The sequence below is a fragment of the Uloborus diversus genome, chromosome 2 (genome assembly GCF_026930045.1).
Source record: "Uloborus diversus isolate 005 chromosome 2, Udiv.v.3.1, whole genome shotgun sequence".
Lineage (NCBI taxonomy): Eukaryota > Metazoa > Arthropoda > Arachnida > Araneae > Uloboridae > Uloborus > Uloborus diversus.
Genome location: NC_072732.1, coordinates 152,936,369 through 152,951,596, shown reverse-complemented (window position 1 = coordinate 152,951,596; position 15,228 = coordinate 152,936,369). Strand labels below are relative to the sequence as shown.

At 35.7% G+C, this 15,228-nt stretch overlaps 1 protein-coding gene across 2 annotated transcripts in view; it reads right to left on the bottom strand.

Annotated features, from left to right (window-relative positions):
• The window catches only part of LOC129216090 (acyl-coenzyme A diphosphatase NUDT19-like), a 120,583-nt gene that overhangs the window by 5,772 nt on the left and 99,583 nt on the right, over positions 1-15,228 (bottom strand). For both annotated transcript variants that reach the window (XM_054850238.1, XM_054850239.1), the window contains exon 3: positions 10,243-10,450. In XM_054850238.1, the coding sequence (XP_054706213.1) occupies positions 10,243-10,450 (208 nt within the window). The remainder of the gene's footprint in view (positions 1-10,242; positions 10,451-15,228) is intronic.

Genomic DNA, 15,228 nt, shown 5'->3' with positions numbered 1-15,228 from the left:
TATTTATTGTAGAAAGAGATTTTCTCACTAAGGACAAACAGCATTTCAAGCTCATTTTTTAATGCTTATCTGAAAAAACACCATTGGAAAGAAAAAATTTTATAGGAAAAAATTGTACAGTCGGACTTCCATATATCGAAGTAGCAAATTGTCGAGAAAAAATTCAATATATAGAAATTTCAATATATAGAAACGATCTTATTTTATCCTAAAAGTCTCCTAAAACATTAAAATTAAAGCTAATTTACGTGTATGAAACCCTATTTCTAATTGATATGAGCATCGGATTAAATAAAAGTTAGTAATTAAAAAAATAATAGAAATTACATATTTTTGGCCTTTATACATCTTTATTCTTCAATTCAACTTCATCCGTAACATTAGGGGACTTTTGTTTTGACAATGCAATCGAAAGAAAAGTAAAAAATCAATCTACTTAACTTGAATGGTTTTTGCTGCAGCTAAAAAAATAGGAATGATAATCAACAGACAAAAGGGAGAACTTGAGAATGATTTTACAATGTTACTGGTTACAACTAAAATTTCAAATAAACTTGAGGGAATTTAAGAACTCCAGAACGAAACAACGACCTATCTACACACCCCTCAACCCCAGATTCCTTATGAGTTTCGTAGCAACCTTTAGTGCACATAATTTGCTCCCCTAACCTTCATTTTTCATGAGACCAACAGTCTAAAGTGGAAAAAAAAAATCTACGAATTTCTCGAAAAAAAATTTGATATATAGAGATTTTTTCGATATATAGAAACAATTTTTCTATGTAATGAACATAAAAATTTGCTGGGATTTCGATATATTGAAGATTTCGATATGTGGAAGTTCGATATATGGAGGTTTGACTGTATTATTTTTTAAGGGTACCGAAGAAAAGAAGATGCAAAGTGACAAACTTGAGCTACTGCACATTAAAAAATAGGCTATTTTTCCTTTCAACAATTTTGATAACCTATTTTGGATGCCAATATCTTTTAGAAAATCAATATTTACCCAGTGCAACTATAACCCATTTAAAATATGTATATTAACAATAAAATCACAAAGTACAAACTTTTGAATCATTTTTATTCAGAATTTATTATATTCTAAAATACAGGGAAAAGTTTCTCCACTGCGTTTTGTCAAGACTTGAGCTACGATGCTTTGAAAATAAGCTTTCTTGGACGGTTTTAATAGCCACTTAGGATGACAATATCCTTTCAAAAATATATATTTAAGCTCTGCAACTGTAACCCATTAAAGACAAGTATTTTTAAAATACAATCACGAAGTACGAGCCTTTGAATTATATTTGTTCAGATTTTTTGACAACCTAAATAAAATCCAGGAAAAAATTTCCCCCGCAGTGCTTTTTCACGAATTTACGCACATGCTATAAAAAGTTGAATGAGCTCAAATTCACAAAATACTTGAATGTATTAACAGTCAATTGTACTTTAAGCTCCTAAAATTTTCTGAAAGAAATTGTCTAAAAAATGGCAATTTAACAGAAAGATCATCGGTCATTTTCGGTCACTTTTTTGGGAGATCCTTTATCCTCAGGACGAGGATGCTGAAAATTTGTATAGGTTACTTTCAAAGGCATGTCTACACTGCTACAAAATTTCATCCACTTCATAGATGGTGGAGCTGGGACCCCTAGGTCACTTGAGATGGAATGATGCACATGTCTTCATTTCATTCGCTAGTTAGAATTAATGAGGAATAACATATTTATGAGGGTTAGTCAATAAATAACGAGGAATTAATTTAATTTTTGAATAAGTTTCTTTTTGCATTGGCTGTGTGTCGTCTAGCCTTATTGTGCAACAGGATGACAGTACGTGAAAGTTAACCGGAACCACACACAGCCAATGCAAAAAAGGAACATTTGTGAAAATTTAAGTGGGAAGTCTTGAACCACCCTGACCCTTATTGTCCAGGTCTATCCCCATATGATCCCACATCTTTGGGGGAATTAAAAAAAACACTTCGGGGACAACAATTTCATTCGGACGGAAGTAAAGGAGCGCGAAATTGGTGCCAGCAGCACAGAATTATGCGACTAATTTCCCAGAAGGATAAGTGTTGAAACAATTTCCAGCTTGAATGGAGAAACTTACAATCCATACTTAAGGAATGCAAGTGTTACAATCCAACACACAATTCAGGTATCTCATTTTCTTATACATATTTCGAGGTTTCAGGGAACCAAGCCAAGAACTTGACATTTTTGAATATACAAGGGGTTTTCATAAAATAAAGTACCAAGAGCTCTGAAGGGTGTTTAGATTCTCTATATAAATTAAAATCATACGCTGAAAATAACAATGATGATCAGGGCTCTGAAACAGTACCGGTGATCTGGTAGATGGAGCCGAGTATCCACTAACAGGACAAAATGTCAAAAGATGGCTGCATTGACGAAAACAAGTCTTGCCAATGAAACAAAAAATATGATAAGATTTTTGCATTGGGAGGTATCGGCTCCCCCTCCTTACAGTCCCAACTTCATACGAATTGAATTCCATCTCTTTGGAACTTAAAGGAAACACCTTTAGAGATCAGCAGTCCAGTACCAATGCTGCGGTTAAGCAAACCATCTTGATGTGGTTTCACATTTTTAACAATGATTTCTAACAATGTTTTCTTCCATGCCGGATCTCTAAGTGCTTCTTTCAAGAGACAGAAATCACTTGCTGTGAGGTTGGGACTGTAACAAGAGTGGCGTATTAACACTTTTTGTTTCACTGAAGAGACGTTTCAGTCTATGCAGCCATCTTCTGACATTTTTGTCCTGTTAGTGGACACTCCTTTCCAGCACTATTTGAAAGCTCATACAGAGTAGCTGCACACTTGTCAGAGCTCTTGTTATAGCTTGACCACAGAGAGGTGGCAAGTGACCTTGAAGCAGAACTATCGTTTATAATTAATAAGTTGTTATTTCGTAATCGATAGCATCAACATGAACGCGCCTCTTACTTCTCTGCTCTTTCTAAATGATTCTACCTAATGATACAAATGATGTTTTCGCTTCAAGATCAGCCGCAATCTCATTGTGATCAAGCTTTACCTTACTTTTTGAAACCCCTATGTGCAAGAGCAATTCCATAGTAACAGACTTGCAATAGCGTTAGGGAAATTGGCCTTAATTAAAAAAAAAACTAAATATTCATTGTAATTATAGATGGCATATGATGAGAGAAATGTGGTAAAGGTAATTTCTTTTGGCAAAACATTTAATATGATTATAGCAAAAGCTCTCTGTAGCATACAAATGCATATTACCATTGTTTTCAGAACTTTATGCCTATTATGTACAAAATAACTGATAATTCTTTATGAGAACAGTATATTTAATACAAAAGAGACTTATAAAATTTGTTTAGAGCCATAAATTATATAAAGCGTGCAATTTTCATGCTTAACAGACTAACATTTGATTCATAACAGAGAAACAGCTAATTAACTACTCCAGTTGAAATACATACTTTTTTTAAAAATTCAATTTACTTTGGTGAAATAAAATGGGCATAGCTTATGTACTTTTAAACAGCAATGCTCAACTTGCAACACATGGGTTTCATGCAACCCACTAAGTTTTCGGATTCAGTAAGAGCTAAGCTAATATTACCATTTTGGAAAAGAACAGTTCAACTGAATGATTCAGTTGAACTGTTCTTTACGAAAATGTTGATGTTAGCTTAGTTCTTGAGCAAGTAATATGAAAATTCAGATTTTGATAAATTCCATGAAGGAGCTATGGCAAATTTAAGAACAAAATTTGGTATTTCCCTAAGGCAGGGGTGCCTACCTACTGGGTGTCATGGCGCAGACTGTGGCATTGAAACTTTTAGAATGCGGTTGCCCCTTGCTTTTAAGGGGTATGTACCCCTGCCTAAGGAAATAAGTTTCACAAGAGGACTTAAGTTTTGATTCTTACATGATGGGATCTAAATGAAAATGGTTTTTCTTTTTTCGGGGGGGGGGGGGGGTGTAAGAAAGAAATTAAGATTAAGTTTGTGTTAAAAATCCCCTAAAAAAGATAGCTTAAAATTGAGAGTTCTTGAATCGGACCGACCGAGAGTGCAGGTAACTGAGCTCGTAGCGAACAACAGAGCACAGTAACAAAGTTAAGAAAAAGGAATGCGAATATGCATTCCATTTAAAAGTGGCAACTCCGATGTGATCAAACTTGTTCAAGGCTTAATTATAAAATAGTAAAACAATAGGAAATATTTCGTAGGTCGATATTTGAAGTCCTAGTTGCATCTCAAGTACTTTGTTACAATTTCTTTTACTCAGATGCATTATTATCTTATGGAAAATGGAACAGCTTTGACGAGGAAGTTCTACACCTGTGTCCTCACATTATGAAGAGGTATATGGATCAATGGAAAGCCTTCAGGACTTTAATCCGTCATATAATGAGTTGCAGGTTAAATGTCTAAGGTCATTACTTATAGCCAAAGCACTTCCCTGTATAAGCTTTCTCCCTCTGAATTTAAAGAAGCGAGCTAAATGCTGGGATATTTTTAGTGTCATATGTATAAATTTAAAGTGTTTTATAGATTTACATGACCTTTTGAACTTTTATAGACCAAAATTCAATTCACATGAAAGCTTTTTCTTTGCTTGAAAAAAAATGGAACGCCATCTGTTAATATTACAAAACTTTCCCCTTTCTTACGTGTAAAATTGTGGTCCTCACAGCTAGCCATTTTTACACCAAAGCCAAATAATTTGCCTTGACTGGTCGTATTTTATACAAGGACCCCTTTTTAGTGTTAAAAAAGCACACGTAGCGCAAAAACATTCGACGAATGTTTTATGGAATGTTTCGAATCTATAAGCTTTTTAATGTTTTTTTTAAGTTGAAAATTTTTTCTTGTAGATCTTGCTCGTATCAGCAATTCTATTGTTATCTTCATTTACCGTTGAAATTGAATTGTAATAAAATTTGCATTAGGATGACAGTTTTGATTAATTAGTTGCAGCATATAGACAGTTTTGCTGAAATCTACAACAGCATAAGGAGTAAACTAAAGCTCCTGATCGAAGCTTAAGTATAGCGAAGCGACACGTCCGCCATTTTGGGGCTAAATGCCGCTTTCTTCCTCCTATGTTTGCTATAATAAAGTAACGTGTTTTGCTTCTTAATTGTGGATAAACATGGAGTTAATAAGAAACCACAATTAAGATGCAAAACACGCTACCTCACCGTAGCAGACATAGAAAGAAAGCGTCGTTTTAGCCCAAGATGGCAGACATATCGCTACTTATCTTACGATTCAGGGCTTTAGAGTGAACTTAGATTTTTGAGAGACAAGTTCTCTTCTTTATACATTCAAATGCATTCGTCTTCAACTTTGTCACTCATTTATGACTTCATAATTAAAAAACTTGTCGATGTCAAAAAACATCGTCTTCATTATATTATTCATATACGTGAAGAGATGTGCAGGAAATGTTACAGAACAATTTGCATTATTCATTAGCTGGCACTCAACCCTCCCCTACCTTGTTTACGAAAGCAATCAACCGCTGTGAGTGAGGCGCAAGGTGGCATAAATGAAGTCTTCTGACAAGTGCTTGTTGACTCGGGTCACGGTGCGAAGCACACCGTTAAAGGTCAAGGTTACTCAACCAGGAAGATACATTTGTAAATATTTTGTAGTCAATTTAATGAAATCGGTTCAGTTGCAGACGCATGAAATTAATCTTGTCTTGTAGGAAATGATGCGCCCTGTCGTTTCCGAAATTGCCAAAAATCCGATTTTATGAATATTTTTTCCCTTTTTGGAACTGCACAAAGCGTGAAAGAATAAGCTCTTTCAGGTCAATGAAGATAGGCTTTTGCATCAGGGAAATGGTACTTGTAATGAGCATGGTAAAAGTTCAGTTTTAGTGATAAAAATGTGAAGAATGTTTATGCTGTCCTGTGTCAGACGAAACAAGGTTCGTCTTCTTAAAGATAACTAATTTCTTCTGTGTGATGAAACTTCAGAAAAATAGGGTGAGCTGCGAATGCGATTGAAAAAAAAAATGAATCATTAAAATTACGATTTTGTTAAGAAGTTGATTTAAAGTGTAAAAGTTAAACCTTTTATCAGGGCCGTATATATATAACCAGAAAATAATTTCGGGGAGGGTTTGAAAACTTTCATGTGAAGCTTTGCGTTATTTGTGCTAATGTCAAACCGTACTTTTCGGGGGGGGGGGGGGGGGTTGAACCTAAGAACCCCCTCCCCTTGTATACGGCCCTGCCTTTTATTTCAGACCGAGTAAATGGTTGAACATGAAGATGATGATTTTACGCGAAGAGTCAAAGCGTCCATTTCAAGACATTTTTGTACAGAGTGCGTCCAGGACACGATAAAGATATCCGGGGGCCCAAAGCCAAATAATTTTTTAGAGCCCCCTGTATTCAAACTTTACAATTTTAGCTATTGGATGAAAGTTTTAGCCACCCACTAAAACAATTTTCGCCATTTGGGACCCTAAATAGCGGGGGCCCTAGGCCAAGACCTCGTCAGCCTTTTTCAGTTATCAGGCCCTGGGTGCGTCACAAGTTAATAAAAGAAGTATACTTAGAAAAAAAAAAGTGTAAATACTTTGTACAAAAGTTTAACCACCAACGTTCGTTTAGCTAACGGTAACTTATATCGAAAGACGATTCCACTTATAACTACGCGTTCTGTACTGGCCTGATTTGCACAAAACGTCTTGATGTGACGCATGAGCGCCATCTTTTGACTTTCTGAAGGAAAAAAATATTTCAGAAATATTAATACTACATATTTTTACAGTTAAAAATGTCTATAAAAAATCAAATGTCCTGAGAATTGATCATATTTGCGCAAACTCAACTTTTCTCCGAGTACTTCTATTATGAATTTGTGCACGAACTTTTAACGCATTCTGTATTTTTTCGGTAGCTGTTTGAAACCATTTCAACCTTCACGACGCTTAAATTGATGTATTTTGGATAGGATTGTTTGAAGAGTAACACTCGAAGCGGGACAATCATCAAGAAAGACCTATGACAAAGTAATTAAAATCAATAAATTTTTTAAAGTAGAACAGTTTTTGTGCATGAGAATTTGTCTGAAAGCAAATGCTGCTTATGTGACTGTCTCCTTCAAAGTAAGCACCTTGCGCTTCCATACACTTCGATCAGCTATTTTTCCGCCACTAAAAACACTTCCAGGGACCTTGAAGAACAGTCGCTTTCTTTGCCTCTACTCCCAAATTAGAATCATTTCGACGTACAGTGGCTCCCAAAAGTCTTCGTACACCTTGAAATTTTGTAGTAAAACTAAAATAACGAGAAACTGAATTCGAATATGAAGTCCAATTTTTTTTCACATCATTCCTATGCCATTCTCAATAAAACAAAGTAGTTTTTTTTTTTTTAATGTTTCCTGATTTTATTTTTGAAATTTGTCAAAAAACGAAGAGACTTAGAAATAACACGCCACAAAAGTCATCGTACACTGAAGTTTTTCGAATAAATTCATGATTAAAATGATTGTCTGGCGTTTTTTATTTTATTTTTTCATTGTGGTGATACTTAAAAAGTCGTTTGGCATTACTTTTTTGCTCGTTTATTCCGAAATATTCTACGTATTATTAAAAATGGCTTGCATTCGTAAAGAAACAACTAACTGCATTCGAAAGTTGATTATTTTTCATTATTTTCGTGGTAAATCAATTCGAAAAATCTCCAAATTAGTTAATATATCCCCTTCTACAGTTCAGTATGTGATAAAACGCTTTAAAGAAGAAAAACGGATTGAAAGCAGGTAAGAAAAGGTCGACCAGCGAAGCTAACTAAACGTGATCAGAGGTTTATTATTAGAAAATTTGTGAAAAACCCACGTTTGAGTGCTGTAAAAGTTTCTGCAGAATTTAGTGAAAGATATTCGATTGCAATTTCACCTGAAACTGTTAGCCGAGTTCTCAGAGCAGCTGGTTTAAACGGGCGCTTTGCCCGCAAGAAATTTTTTGTTAGTGTGAAAAACAGAAAGCTTAGGCTTTCCTTTGCAAAATTAATGAGAAATAAACCCGAAATTTATTGGAGAAATGTATTATTTGCAGATGAAAGCAAGTTTAACATTTTTGGTTCAGATGGGCGTATAATTGTATGGAGAAGAAAAAATGAGGAACTTAATTCCAAGAACCTAGTTGGAACAGTTAAGCATGGTGGTGGAGGTGTTTTAGTGTGGGGGTGCATGTCATCATCAGGACTTGGAAATTTGGTATTTATTGATGGAATCATGTTTCATCAAGGTTATTTAAATATTTTAAAAGATAATTTAAAATTTTCAGCTCAAAATTTGGGTACTGGAAACAACTTTGTTTTCTACCAAGACAACGATCCTAAGCACACGGCCTACAACGTTCGCTCCTGGTGTCTCTATAATTGCCCACAAGTTTTGAAGACACCTCCCCAATCACCAGATTTGAACCCTATAGAACATATTTGGAGGGAACTAGAGGTTAGAGTACGAAAACATGACATCAGAACGAAAAGTGAACTAAAAACGGTTATGATGGATGAGTGGATGAACATTGACTCAGAAATAACAAAAAAAACTAGTGAAATCTATTCCTGGAAGATTAAAAGCTGTTGTGAATGTTAAAGGATATCCTACTAAATATTAATTTAATTAAAAAAATACATTATTTACCAATTTGTAGACATTTTTTCAAAGTGTACGAAGACTTTTGTGACATAAAATTTCTTGTACTTTTTGATTATTGATTTTTTAAAAATTAGGTTTCCTTAAATTTTTAAAAATTTTCACTTAGTTTTGTTAAAAATAGATCATAGATTTTGTAATTAAATACTCAGTCCAAAATATTAATTCTAACCAATAGATAGGGGCCTTATTCATTGAAAGTCGTAGGTGTACGAAGACTTTTGGGAGCCACTGTACATGATGTAAGGGTTGCCCAAATGGAAAGTGGACAGGTTGAATAAATGTAATACTTTTAATATAAATCCAAAGAAATCGTCATGGAAGTTGAAGCACAGGTCCCAGCGTTGCTGCAATTGGTCGATGCCTTCGCTATAGAAAGATCGGGGCTGATTCCTGAGGAAGTCCTGCACGTCTTCCCTCACTTCATCGCCCGAATGGAAACGTTTCCCAGATGTGGAAGTCACATGTTGACAAGTTCGGACTATGCGAGGGTGTTCCAAAACTTCCCAACGGAAAATTTGTTTAGTGTCGTCTGGGTTTCCTGGGATGATTGTGTGAACCGTTCCTTTACTCAGGTTGAGTTCGTCATTGATTTCACGGGTCTCTTAATCTTTCGATTAGCTCGGATCATTTCATTAACAAAGGCAATGGAATCATTGGTGATCGCGATGTTTGCTTGGCCCGGTCTCGACAGATCTAATGTCATTTGCCGCCCTTAACCGTACTACCGCGCTTTCCGATCTGGACGCATCCATGGTTAGCACGACTTTCCTTTTGTACAATTTCATCTACTGCAAACAGGTTTAACCGCTGAACAGCATTTGAGATGCATACCTCATACCACCCTTTATATACTTGTACAGTGAAGCTCTAGTTGAGTCATTCATTCTGATGTTATTGCACTTGTCCACTTTTCATTTGGGCAACCCTTATAACAACTATTAGTAGAACTGAACTAAGTATAATCCAGAGTGGGGGACCAATCCAAATTGCAAATGCAGTAGCAGATTTTTAAACTGGAGACAAGAAAAGAAAATGTTTAAATTAGTGGACTTTCTGCGTTCCTGAATACAAATACTATTTTTGAGGACATGGCGTCAAGAAATACAATTCTAGGGACTGCATACGCAAATCGAGGGCATATGATCTTCCTCCCTATTTCGATACTAAGAACCGGAAAGTAAGCGTTATTAGAAGGACCCTAACAGACATTCTACTTGATGCATAAGACCTGAATCGTAGAATGAAGTAGCGACACGTGCGCCATCTTGGGACTAAACGATGCCTTCTTCTTACGTCTGCTATGTTGAAGTAGCGTGTTTTGTTTCTTGATTGTGGTTTCTTATCGACTCCATGTTAATCCACAATCAAGATGCAAAACAAGGTACTTCATGACAGTAGACATACGAAGAAAGCGGTATTTAGCCCCAAGATGGTGGATATGTTGCTACGATCTATGGCTTTACTTGATGTAAAGTTGTGCTAGTTAGAAAAATCATGCAATACTGTGCTTCGAAAGTCAATTGAGAGTGATCTTACCTGGCAGAAGTGAGATGGCACCATCTTTGCAGGTGATGATGACTGGGAGCCACCTCTCGACCCCTTTTGTGGACCTGCTGACGGCGAAGCTCCTCAGCTCTAGAAAGGAACTGAAGTGGATGAGACGGGAGAGTTCGTATACCTGAGGAGGCGCCAAGAAAACTGCGTTCGTGGAATGTTCTTCCAGCATTTCTTGTGGCGTGCACCACTGCAAGAGAAACGATACACATCAGTCATGGACTCTATTCATGTGACGTAACTGAGGGACTTGTAGCAGACGTTGCTATGATTCTCAATACGTCCCTGAACGAAGATAAATCATTCATTTGGCACGAAATTCCTTTTTTTTTTTAAATCTCATTTTCTTTAGATTCAGTTTAAGCGTCTTGGTTTTGCATCTGAAAATAGAAAAAAAAACAACTCTTCTTTTCGTCTGTCTGTATAAAACCTATGCATATTCAGAATGTAAATAAAAACCAATCCAATGGCTTTTGAATAAATTATTTCTTTCGCTACAACGCATTTAACCTCCATAAAAATTCACGCAAGCAATAAATTAAATGAAACGTTGCCACACCATCGATATGGCCCATTGTGCTTTACTATAACGACTTCCAATGTCTGGACGGGGGGAATCATAAGGGCATAAATAGGAGGTCTAAAGCTTTTTTTCAGCATAAAAATCCCCAAAACGCATATTTAGTCTACCTTTGGTCACTTGGAGGGGGGGGGGAGGAACTTGACTTTGGTTACTAACACCCCTCTGGAGCGAGGAGAAATTTTCATTTTCAAATACGAGAATACACTCTCAACCAGACACGGGAACTAAGGAGCTCGCGGCCCTTAGTGGCATAAAAATCCAATCGACAGGAGGCCTGCTGAATTTTTGCAGGGAGGTGGGGAGACCCAAAATCTAAAGATCTGGGCCTGCTTTCAGCTATCTGCATCATGGATACAAAGCGTTGGAACTTAGGTCAGGGAATAATTTTCAATTGGAAAATCATTACTGAAAATAATTAAATGGTTCATTTACCTCGTTTCCAAATGCAACACATTATCAGCTGTCTGCGCCATAACATGTCAAGTGTTGGCTTTTCTTTGAAATAGAGATATTTTACTGGAGTGGAATAGCATCACAAGTTAACTAAAACGGTTCATGCAATTTAACTTTGTAAAAGAAAAAAAGTACAGTTAACTCTAAGGAATAAATTGTGCATTCAGTCAGTATTTGCATCATCAAACTAGAAAACGCAACGCAGTGCACTTTAGTTCCAGAACTCCTTAAACAACTTATTGGGAAAAAAAAACTTAACATAATCCCTATGAACTTAGCAAAACATCAAAACTCTTTCCAGAGCTTCAGCAAATGGTTCTTTGGTGACTGTTTTGAACGTTTGAAAATCGATAAAAAATTTGCAGCCATACTTAAACAGACACAGTTCTAAAGTATCTTAAACTGTTAATAAATTGCAGTAGTTATCACACCACGCAAAAGAAGAATATGAACCAAAAGTTTAAAAAAAATAACAACAACGTTGAATTTAAGACACGTGTTTCAAATCTATGACAAGGATTACACGAAATGCAAAATAAGTGAGCTTATGAATGAAAAGACATCCGACAAAAGTCAAATTCCGAAAAACGTGTCTTTCGTAATCTTCAATTTGTGCGATTTAATGTTATTTCTTTTTTTACTTTTCAAGCATGAAGGTATTGATTCAAGTTTATGAACCAGAAGGCCTTTATTTTAAGTGGTGTCCTCCCAATTTCGTCGACACGAAATCTCCCCCCCCCCCCCATCGTATATTTAAAGGGGGGGAGAGAAAACTTTAAATGTCACTGAAACTGGGGGGTAAATCTTAAGTAACTAGAATTCCTTTTAAACTACAGCTACGTTTCTATGCCCGAGACTGAGACTGTATATACAGTCACAAGGAATGTCCTATCCGGTTGGCCTGCTTCTCTTTTCCATCTGTACTCAACACCGAACAAAATAAATTATCGAAAAAACTTTGAAACTAGGTTGCACATTGCAATAATAATACTAATAAACGGAAATAGCTATACTGTTTGAATAGCGCTAAAACCTATTAAACTGACAATCTTAGTGAGTCCTCAATTCGTCTAAATAAGGGCCTTCTCTGAAGACATTTTGAAGCAGAATACCCTAACAAAGCTAACTCGAACACCAATCTCGGCACTGAACATAGAAATAATGTTCAGTTATGAAAGCTCTTAAATACTGCGTGACAACTTGACATATCATGAATGAATTAAGGAAAATTGAAATTGTTTTTACAGGGAAGAGCATTGTTACTTGAAATTACGTTTGATTATGCTTTAATCATTCGTTTAACTGTCAATCAGCAAGTTAAAATTGTAGTGCAGTCTCCAGTCAATCAATATCTTGTTTTCTTTTTGTCTGAACAGGAAACTGAATCATGGATTTTTTTTTTCTGTTGATGTTACCTATATAATTTAATTTCCTTCTTCTTGTTAATCCTCATTGATCTGAAATTAGATCAGGTCCATGAGTCCATTTATCCTCAATCTCTCCAACACCAGACCAGATCTATCCAGTATGTCCGCGTACAACAGCGCAACACAACAGAGCAACTGCTCCGTCGTGGTCTCGCTTTCATTCCACTTGGTATACCTTGAAAAAAATAAAACCTAAATACCATGGTAGAATTTTAGAGACCTATAAGATGACCAGAAGGCAACTGAGGCAAAGCTGTCCCTTCTAAAGCCAGCAGCACCACCATGGTCAGAGGTACGATACCTAGGATGAGATGGCGGTTGTTTCCAGGACGACAAATGAATGCATCTGCTTTTTTTTCTTCTAGTAAATGTTTTTGGAAAAAAAATCTCATTTTTTGCGCTGTTTAGCGCAAAAATCGCGATTTTGGCCGTTTTGTATCAGGTGGTATTAGAAATTGAAAATTGGCGCAGATTTTCCACCCCTGGGCTTACCACAACAAATCAAGAAACTTGGAAGTCTTGAAAGCTAACATTGAAGAAGAAATCGCTAATTGACGCAATGAGAAGCAAATTGATGTAAGTGGCAAAATAATTAATAACAATTAATAAATGCCCTACTTCTGGAGAAAATTTCACAGAATGGCAAAGGTTCAGCAAGACATTGCGACAGGGATGATCGATGATCCCTCATTAGCCAGTCCATCGGCAAAGTCATTATGCTTTAAGTTAACATGGGACGGTACCCCATTGAAAATGCAAGGTAGTGGACTTGGACAAAGCCTTAAGATTTTCAAAAACAACATATTCATCTTTAATCTCCAATATTCCTCCAGTTTTCCTGATACTGAGTCACACCCCGACTATCCACGAGGAACAAAATCTCCCCAAAAATATCTCTTTTATTCAGGACTAGCATTCCCGTACCCGGCATTGCTCGGGTAATGGAATTAGCAGGGGTTAACAGTGCTTGGTGCATCTAGTTTCGAAAATCTCCTATAATAATTACTTATTATCTATAACTTTTTCAAATTTTGGGAAGATTCCGAGACCCCTGGACTCCTTATATATATATGCCCTTGTCCTTAATCGATCTTTAACTGTTATTAACGATCCTTTTAAAGTATTGATTATCTTTGCAAACACAGGTCATCCACATTTTATTGTTATACCTATGTTTAAGCTAGAACTTCTTTGTATACAACATTTTTAGTTTTTTTTCTGGGGCTAAAATTATTAAACTGCTTGATGAACTGGCTTTGGAGCAAGCTACATAACATTGTCGTGTAAAAAAAAGTCTTCTCTTAAATCGATCCCTGCTACTTTTAATGTCTGTCCTTGTGACTTATTAATGGTTATTGCAAAGCAAACTTTAACAGGAAACTGCACTCTTCTAAATTCAAAAGGAAAGTCCGTCTGTGATGATGTTCTTAAAAACTTCGTTTCTAGTTTTGAAAAAATAAAAGCAAAAGACAGAAACATTATGATTTGACTTGAGAAAAGCCTCGAAGAATCACGTGAGAAACAAAAACAATATCAAATTTATAGTTCGTTATCGACCAAAAGTTGAGATGAAGTACTGAATAATGATTTGAATGGAGGAAAGCATTCGAAAATAAGGGATTTGAATTTCAATGGCAGGTTTTCGCAGAAATTAAGGGGTTTTAATTAATTTCTCCCGAACTAATTGAGATTTCGAAAATTCCTTTCTTAGTGGTTACTTTTGTAATCATGCGGACATGCCTGCCAAATTTCAAGTCTGAAGCTTCAGCGGTTTCGGCTGTGCGTTATATATATATATATATATATATATATATATATATATATATATATATATATATATATATATATATATATATATATATATATATATATATATATATATGTTATCTCAGGACATTGATTTTTATATATTAAGATTTAATTTCCTACGAGTAGATATTGTTTTCACTTTTTTCTCTATATATTAAAAAAAGTCACGTCAAAAAAATTGTCAAATTCTGTCTGTGTAGGACCTGCATCCAGAAGACATCATAGCACCTAAAGCCCCGAAATTTTGTACAAAATTACTTCGAACTCCGGGAATTTGCCCCTGGGGTTTTTTTGTTTTAAATTTCAATTTTTTTTTTTTTTTGTAATTACTTTTCTAAGCTAAAATTTCACGTAAATTGCCTAGTTAAGGGAAGAAAGATTTCCTACATCCCTTAACATTCTATGCCGTTCGAAAGATTTTTTTTTTCGACATCAAATAAAGCTTGTTCCTGTTTTCTCAATTAATTAGAAGAGCAGATATAAGGACGTCCCCCAATTCTACCGAAACGAAATTTCCTTCCCCTCCCCCCTTTTTCAGTTTCAATCATGAATTTTGATATATTGAAGTGGGGAGGAAATTTTTAATGTCGACGAAACTGGGGGTAAGCCGAAGTAAGGGTTTCTATTTTAGCTAATCGTTAGACTCTTTAGCTAGTCCTAGACTCAACTCAATTCAAGCCCGGAGCGCCAAAGAGG